The 8,959-nt window shown below is 46.1% G+C and overlaps 2 protein-coding genes across 2 annotated transcripts; both read right to left on the bottom strand.

Moving 5' to 3' along the window:
- Window positions 1-3,946: 3,946 nt before the first annotated feature.
- Window positions 3,947-7,118, bottom strand: LOC147737005 (uncharacterized). Its single transcript, XM_086934254.1, has one exon. The coding sequence runs from the start codon at window positions 6,226-6,228 to the stop codon at window positions 5,191-5,193; it is 1,038 nt and encodes a 345-aa protein (XP_086790380.1). The 5' UTR covers window positions 6,229-7,118; the 3' UTR covers window positions 3,947-5,190.
- LOC147737004 (uncharacterized) lies at window positions 6,412-8,063 on the bottom strand. The gene has a single exon (XM_086934241.1). The coding sequence runs from the start codon at window positions 7,918-7,920 to the stop codon at window positions 6,412-6,414; it is 1,509 nt and encodes a 502-aa protein (XP_086790367.1). The 5' UTR covers window positions 7,921-8,063.
- Between the last annotated feature and the right edge of the window lie 896 nt (window positions 8,064-8,959).

The raw sequence follows: 8,959 nt of genomic DNA, 5'->3' as shown, positions 1-8,959 counted from the left end.
ACTGCATACTGTAAAATGAGTCCTTTCTAGGTGTCTGGTAAGCTTCTGGGTATGAGTGTGTGTTCATCTTGGTGCACGATTGAGAGCTCCAGAGCTGAAGCTGAACGCACTGTGAGCTTTTCATAATGGCTGTTACAGGGTCACAGATTTATTCATCTTTCATGCCCATGCAATCCTTGGCCTCTCTGCAGAATGCACAGAGGAGTTGTCCCAAATCTCTAATTGCAATTACAGTTTTATGCAAAAATGTTTGAAGGAGGTATATACACAGCTTTAAAAATATTTACAGCATCAGAGGAAAGGAAAGTGCCATGTTTACAGGTGAGGAAAGCGAATGGGAGGTAATACAGAGGTACAGGAAGAAGAAACATACAGTGATGAAGATTAAGGAAATGGCCTGAAATATATGCATATGGAGGATTTTAGAAAGATATGGGGCGAAAAAGGGCATAAGTATCAATAGTCAAGAGATAGCAGAAGAAAGTGGTGGGAAGAGAAGAATGGAGGGAGCGAAGCACTGTGAACACCACTGCCCCTTCCACAGATCCTACTAATGGTTAATTTATCTCATATTTTTAGAATTTAACCATTTTCTGTTCTAATACTTTGCACCATTGTCATTGTTGTAGTTCATTTTTCAGACACTACTAACAAGCATTGGTCAAGCCAATATGTCCGGCTTATTTTAGGTGCTCAAACATTGGTGAGGAGGAATGCTGTTTGAAGAATAGGATTCTAGATCATGTTTTAAGCCAAACCCTTAATCTCAAAGGCCACTTCCCTTCACGTACATATGTGTACTATGCTCCTTCCACAGACCCTTCCCATCTTTTTAACCCCCCCTTAAAGCACTGTTGCAACACAACGTCAAAAGGCTGATGGAGAGATACGCATATATAGTCTGCACTTAAAAAACATCTCACATTAATACTTTGCACAATCAGTACTCACAGACATTTTCCATGGGACAACTGGTATGGTCTGTGGGGTGACAGAGGGTCACATTTATGCTGGCAGGGTGGGCTTCAGGGGCAGGGGAAGCGGTTGTAAGGATAGGGAGAGGGTGGGCACATCATGTACATGGTGTGGCGTTGTTCCGTGGCTTCATTTGTAGGAGATTCCCCTAATGAGTGCCTCGATTGTGACACCCTCGAGTCAAGACTAGGCCTGGACAATGAACTTTGAGTTTGCAGAGATTTGTTACCTAAGCTTTCCATTAAAAACAGGAATTCAGGCACAACCTCTGCTCCTCCACATACAAAACTGCACCCACAAATGCTTTGATAAAGCAATTTTACATGCTAAAAACCATATAACCAATTCACAAAAGTGAACTTTGAAAATGAAAAATAACAGGCAATTAGAGAGGTGATGATTTTGGGGTCCCCTCTAACTTAGGGGGAGGACCAAGCCGATGCCTTGAACACAAAGAGCATATCATTCTGAACAATTCAGTGGTGGTCCCATCCTCTTAGCGACCCTTGAACCTTCCAAGCAGGTGGCTCCTCCACGCCGCACATCACCACCTGTGTGTCCGTCCCCTTGAGCCCCAGCTGACGCTACCACCAGGAGTTCGAGGCCCTCCTCCGTAGGTGCCGGATTGTACTGCTTCTCTGGGTTTGTCATTTATTCCTCTCTTTCTGCTCTGCATTAATCCCCCTTTTTTGCTGTTTATTTCGCCGCGATTTTTGTCAACTGTGCTGTTTATTTCTGCTGTTAATTTCTCCCCAATTTTGTCTACTGTACTGTTCATTTCTCCACGATTTTGTGAATTTCCTTCCTTTGCCTTCTGTGCCCTTTGCCCATTGTTTCCCGCCACTGCGTCCCCTGCGGCCCCGCCCCCCCGCTCGCCCATTCGTTCGCTCCCCCCTTCCAGCTGCTCCTCCCTCCAACCTCCCCTTATTATGGCGCCCGCTGCGCGGTGAGGAGAGCAACCCTTGAGCCTTCCAGGCAGGTTGCTCCCCCACGCCAGACAGTACCAACTGTGTGTCCATTCCCTTTGAGCCCCATCTGTCGCTACCACCAGGAGTTCGAGGCCCTCCTCCATAGGTGCCGGATTGTACTGCTTCTCTGGGTTTGTCATTTGTTCCTCACTTTCTATTCTGCATTAATCCCCATTTTTTGCTGTTTATTTCTCCCCGATTTTTGTCAACTTTGCTGTTTATTTGTGTGATTTATTTCTCCCCAATTTTGTCTACTGTACTGTTCATTTCTCCCCAATTTTGTCAATTTCCTTCCTTTGCCTTCTGTACCCTCTGCCCGTTTTTTCCTGCAGCTGCATCCCCTGCGCCCCACCCCCGCTCGCCCATTTGTTTGCTCCCCCTGTCAGCTGCTCCTCCCTTCCACCACCCCTTCTTCTGGCAGCCGCTGTGCAGTGAGGAGAGTGATCCTTGACCCTTCCAGGCAGGTCGCTCCTCCACACCACACAGCACCACCGGTGTGTCCGACCCCTTGAGCCCCAGCTGCCGCCACCATCAGGAGTTCGAGATTATGTGTCATTTGTTCCTCTCTTTCTGCTCTGAATTAATCTACAAAGACCTGCAGTTCAACTAGTCGTTACTGGGTGTCCCTCACAAGTCAAATGCAAAAGCATTGAAATTATTAAATCAAGATAGAGATACATTTTATTTTACCAAAAGTATATTTGTTCAAATAGCTATGGCCATAAATTAAGTGGATACAAGATCTTGGATTCACCTATGAGTGACCATCTACCACAAGTTCTTGAGATGTGGTAAGACAAAAAGATCTGCCTCCTACCCATGAAGTCCAGGATGTGGTGCTTGGTAGGCCAAATGGGTACACACTCAAGTGGTGTAAGGTAGCCCCAGAGGAATCTTTAGCTAAATTGGTGAATGCATGCACAGAACGTTTCAGAGTCTGCCTGGATGAAGATTCCATGAGTGAACACATAATAGAACACTTCTACACTATAGCTTCTTTTGTTAAGGAGAGTCTAAGGGTGGAGCTAAAAAATGGGCGTAGGAACAACAGAAGATGGTTTAATACGGAATGTACCAAGGCCCTGACTGAGCTCAAACACGCGATACATCGGGAGCCCCGGGATTCCTCTTTAATCAGAGATTTAAGAAAAAACTATAATTTGGCATTAACCAATAGGAAAAATGCCATAAAGAAAGTGGCCTGGGAAGACTTATGTGCAGCTTCAGAATCTAATGATATATCTGCTATTTGGAGGGTGGTAAATGCCCCATTCCTTTGTGATAACCCCAAAGACGCATTGAAGTCGTGATAAATGAAGATGAGTGGGTTACTCATTTTTCCACTCTTTATATGGCTTTAGAGGAAACCCCTGAAATAGGACTGAACAGAATGTATGAGAAAGGGGATGAGATACAAAAACTGGTGGTCACTCTCCCCGAAGCCCTTAGAAGTATAAAAGCCACCAAGGGTGGAAGGCAGCAGGTCCAGAGGGGATCCCAGCGGATCTGTACAAAGCGAACAGTGACATCTGGGGTCCCAGCCTGGTACAGCTTTTTAATGCAGCATTAGCAAGGGGCTTAAGCCCGTCATGGTACACATCGATTATTGTCCCCATTTATAAGAAGGGAGATAGGCAAACTTGTGTATGTTATAGGCCAATTTCCTTACTTGACTTGTCAATAAAAATTCTTGGCAGAGGACAACGGGGTAATAAGCGATCTTCAATATGGATTCCAAAAGGGCATAGGAACCATTGAACAGGGCTTACATTTATTTATCGTCCAACAGAAATACATAACGATAAAAAGGGAACGTTTATATTTTATGTTTGTCGATCTTACATCGGCCTTTGATTGTGACTGAGGGTGAGTAACCGAGGCCCTTTCGAGCCGGATTGGGTGTGGCCACACTCAACGTGGTTAGGAGAGTCGTTTCAATAACGCACTGGTAAAGAAGAAACAATAACGTGAAATGACGACTTTTCAAGTTGGAGTGGCACGTTTATTAATACACACACACGTATATCAATGAGGCATATTGCCAAAGAACACACTGAGAAAAACCTGGCTTCACTCTGCCAGAAACTATATAAGATATAAAATGCTTATAAAAGCGGCAAGGTGAACAGAAGTGACTATCTACTAAAATATAGCTTTCAATGTGAAATGGGGGTTTCAAGCAGGCATTAAATCCAGTTCAAGAAAATACTTCGACTACACACTACTCTCCTGAGGAGAAACATTATTGCAGGTTTAAGAACTCTAGAAAAAATAACATATCAGAGGCTGAGAATAAAAAGACACAATTCCATTTTAGCTGGGTTATACAGAGTACATTTCTATCAGGCCTAGTGCCTTGAAGCACCTATCTAGGGAGAAGAACCCTAGAAGATCTTATACTAACATGATACCTATAATGCAAGGAATTGGGTATGGATGAAAAAGCATAGGGCTAGCTAAGATTATTAAGAAGATTGAAAATTGAAAAGCTATCTTATTCAGGAAGGCATCACCTGGTAGAGTAGGCTCTGGCAGTCCCAAATCAGATATCAGTCGACTGGAGAACCGCCCAAAAGGTCAGCTTGGAAAGTTCTGCCTTCTAATTGTGATGGTGGATCTTTTATACCTAAAATCGCAGAACTAACACTGTCCTGACGTATTCTCTGACGCAGGTGGCTTGACCGCATTGTCCTAGGACAGTGGGGGCGGGCAGGTGTCCCACTGGTTGGTTGACCATGCTTGACTGCAGAACATAAACAAAGACTTCTTGTCCTGTACATTTCTAAAAATATATGTGCGAGCGGAACTTACGATAGGTACTGCTATTGCGAGAGGTTGCGGATTTTACTTCATGCAAGCAATGTTTCAAAATAATGTTTCAGTGGAAAGTCCCGATGTCTCAACCTCCTAAGATGTGTCCACCTGCACCAGCTGGCTCTTGTGTACGTGTGAGAGGGCGTTGGTCTTGAGGCGGTGGAAAATTACTGTACTTCGTTGTTTTTCAATGCACCAGAAATGCATGTTTAACATCAGTGTGGGCCTGGTGCATTTCGTTACCTTAAGATATGTCTTTTTGGCCTTTGCCTTGGGTCTATAACCCCAGGATTGAGGAGACTGGCGGGATTTATTTTGCTGTTTATGCATAGCAAAAATAGTGGGTTTTTAAGCATATTTTCAGGTTTTCTCTGGTAGGGCCATATGTGGCTTTTTCACTATCTAGACAGATAAGAGGTGCTCTTTTCGGTGATCAGATGGTAGAGCGTGATTTTAACCCTTCATCATCTCCCCCGTCTTGTTCATTTATGAACACGCTCCTAACTGAGTATTTCGGTGACCCTTCAGCCAGGGGGGGTATCCAGGGCATGTCGTTAACATAACACTTAAAGCTGCTTTGGAACTGCTCTTTTATCTTCGCTCTAGCTCCAGCTGGCCTAGCAATTATGTCGGCATATTCGGCACCTGATTCTTTAAGCAGACGTTCGTAATGGGCTGCTGCGGGGCTGGTGCTCATGGTGTCCCTACCTGGGGGGAGTGGGGGAGCTGTGGGTATGCTATAGTGAGTGCCAGGTGCTGCTAATTCGCTCATTTCTAATTGTACTCCAGTCCCATCCCCGGGAAGTCGATCCATGTCTTCGTACTTGGCTATCTGGTAGATCCCTGTGCTAGCATAATTCATCCCTACTGCCTTGGTACTTAATTTTTTAATGCAATGGCTCCCTAACTGAAAAGCGCAACACAGAATTATAAGAATGCCAACAATGGATATCATTAGTTTCAAGATTGCTGTGAGCCATGAAGGCATCCAGTTAAGATTGAACCAGTCCGTTGGAATAATGTCCGCAGGGGCACCTCCTTCGTCAGTCATTTCTTTTCCCAAGTTAGTCAACTCCTCAATGGCCCCTGATATGGAACCGTTGTCTTCATCTTTTCCCGGTATGAACGTGCAGCAGGATTTTCCAATTTGATGACACAGGCCACCATCTTTGGCCGTCAGCATGTCGAGGATGAAGCGATGTTCCAGAACCATTAGTCTTAGTGGACGCAGTTCTTCCCTTATTGCATTTAGGCCGTCTCTGGTGCTGTTGATGGCTTTCATGACCTCATAGCGTGTTACTTCCAGCCAACGGGCAGTAGCCTGAGTTTGAAACATTGGGAATGCCCCTCCGAAGAAAAGCTGGGCCTCATTGAAGAGGTGGAATTCTTCTGGGACCTTACCCCGGGCTTCTGCTGCAAAATACTCTGCTGCTCGCCAGTGTCGGTGGAGGAATGGCACGTTACCTGTCATTGGATGTGACAGTATGTGGGAAGCATTTGATGCCGGCACAACCAGATGTACTTAATGCAGAGTCACCAAAGAACACAGTCCGAGCCACTGAGGAGGTAGTTGGAGATAGAGGTGTTCTCCGCAAGCCCAGTAGTAGTCCATCAGAGTGGAGGTGCCGTACTGCATATGTTAAAAACCGTGGAATTACAGTCTGTTACGCCCAACAGAGACAGAGCCATTACCTATGAAACAAAGAGAAGGGTTTTTTAGTTTAAATGCTTTTTTATGTTTGTACATTCTTTCCCCACCCCAGGTGTATCTGCTTCCTGCTTCATTCCAAATTTGTTCACAGTTATCCTCAACATCCCAGTCAATGTCTCCTTCCCATTCTGTTTCCTCTACCCAAGGGGGGCCTAGAGATGCTGCCTTGCAGTAGACGTTGCTTGGTCCATGCCACTTATCGTTGTAATAAACTTGTGCCCGCAGCTGCAGGAGTGTTCTATTTTGGCATGTGCACTTACTGGGGGGATGATAGCCATGGGATTCGCTAAGGTCGCATGCTGCTAGGGGTGTGGATAGCACGACATATCCCATGTTCCCTATTCTTGGTGCCAGGTGGTCCATATTAGAGGCACCCCTCTTATACATCCCCTGTATCATGTCCTCTATTTCCGACCTGTCGGAAGTAACCCTGAATATGACGTTGTTGTAATCCCATTTCGTTATATTTACAAATCCAATCCATATTCCAACCCCACTCACTTGGACCTGTCCCTCCATTCGGCAAAGATATAGGTGTAATAGCCACATAGCAATATGGGGAGGGACTTCTTTGGGAAATGTTAGTCTGTCTGCTCCCACTGCATGAGGGATGTAGGAACAGACATAGCAGGACCCATTCGTACTTGTTTTCCCTACTGCTGTCATGTCCCTGTACCATGAGTTTTCCTCTAGGGAGGAGTGGACTGAGTGATCTCTTATGGATTGTTGTAGGTCCAGCATGGGCCCTAGGCCTTCTTGTAGTTCTACAAGATGTTGGAATGTTTTGAATGAGCCTCCTTTGGACTTGTGTCGATTCTCTATATGGGTCCCCGGGACGAATGGGGAAGGGATACGGGGTTTTGTCTTCATTAAGTAGGGGGGGATGGCGAAGGCGAATCTACGTGGTCTATGGTGGCGGGGAGGGCGTTGACGGGACGCTCGTTCTGTGGCGTTGGTAGCTATATTCCATGAACTATTTCTTTTCTCTTGGGTAAAGGGTGAGACTTCAAGGTGCACACTAGTGGGTGTGTTGCTAGCAGTGCTATTTTCTGGGAGTTCAGGACCTAGTGTGCTGTGTGTGTCTTTCTGCTGTTTGAGTGTGACCGCTGGTACAGTGGATGGAACAGTGGACGGTAAGGCACCTTGGCTGCCTCTATCATTATAAATTTTCACAGCAAGAAAATAGATACACCAATTAAGAGTTATTAGTGCCACTCTAACAAGGATACAGATTATAAATGTGATAAAAGTACATAACTTCGCATCACGGCTGCTGCATTCCTGGAACAGCACGGGGGTCTCATCTTCTTCGTCTTCTTCTTCCTCGACAGTGGATGGGAAACGGCTGTCCTCGTTCAGAGGGACCATGGGCATTCCGCTTTCCTCTCTTAGTCCATTGTTTGCTGCTGCGGAGGCGCAGGATCGAGTCGAACGTCCCGCCGGTGGATCCATGCCTTGCCCTCAGCTATCCGGACGGCAGTTGGAGATGAATCAGTCTTTCCACTTCCTGACGTGCCTCCGGATGAAGATCTGCGTCCCAGGATGGATAGGTGGCAGCTCTGGATCGGTGGAGCTCTTCTCCTTCCTTTTGAATACCTGGGCAGAAAGGAACTGTGTAGCGCGTGTTAGTGTGGACACAAATTTGTACAGCTCAGCTTTAACTATTTCTGACGATGGCTCACAGTCAGTTTTGGGCCTGGTGGAGGGGATAGTTACATTTATGGATCGTCCAGTGACAAGTTGGTGGGGCGTGAGGTAGTTATCCGAGCTTGGGGAGTTTCTCAGTGAGTAGAGGGCGAGTGGAAGGCAGTAGAGCCATTTCTTACCGATGGTGGCGCTGGTTTTGCTTTTTTTATTTTTGAGCAGGCCGTTGAGGCGCTCACAAATGCCATTGCTTTGGGAGTGATAGGCAGATGTTAGTTTGTGTCGGGTGCCTAACATTGTGGTCAGGGAGGACAAGATGGCGTTTGGAAAATGGCTCCCGTTGTCAGTTCTGATGGCCGCGGGAATTCCAAAGCGTGAGATGACGTCACGCAGTAGGAATGTGGCTGCTGCTTTGGCATCGCAGTGGACGCATGGTCCAGCCTCGATCCATCGCAAAAATGGGCATACCACCACAATGAGATATCGGTAATTCTGGCACCTATCGTTCATGTCAACATAGTCAAGGTGGAGTTCTTTGAAGGGGCCAGAGGGTTTGGGAATGGTGGAAGCAACTGTTTTGAGCGTTGGATTTGGTGAGTACTGTTGGCAGATGAGGCAATTATTGACGAAGAGTTGTATTAGTTTGTGGGCATTGGGAATGAACTAATCTGCTTGCAGTGTTGTGGACATGTTATCTCGGGAGACATGTGCAGGATGGTGGAGTTGGTCTAGTGCCACTTGCAGTAAGGCTTGTGGCATGACGGGTTTTCCAGACATGGTCTGCCTGTAAATAAAATCAGCAGGGTCCTGCTGTACTCCACTCTTCTTCCATAGCTCTTTCTCTTGT

Source organism: Lissotriton vulgaris, chromosome 1_1, assembly GCF_964263255.1.
Source record: "Lissotriton vulgaris chromosome 1_1, aLisVul1.2, whole genome shotgun sequence".
Lineage (NCBI taxonomy): Eukaryota > Metazoa > Chordata > Amphibia > Caudata > Salamandridae > Lissotriton > Lissotriton vulgaris.
This window is presented reverse-complemented; position numbering and strand designations above follow the sequence as displayed.

Coding starts and splice junctions, on each gene's coding strand:
- LOC147737004 (XM_086934241.1), bottom strand. CDS start 7,920: ATGGATCCACCGGCGGGACGTTCGACTCGATCCTGCGCCTCCGCAGCA.
- LOC147737005 (XM_086934254.1), bottom strand. CDS start 6,228: ATGACAGGTAACGTGCCATTCCTCCACCGACACTGGCGAGCAGCAGAG.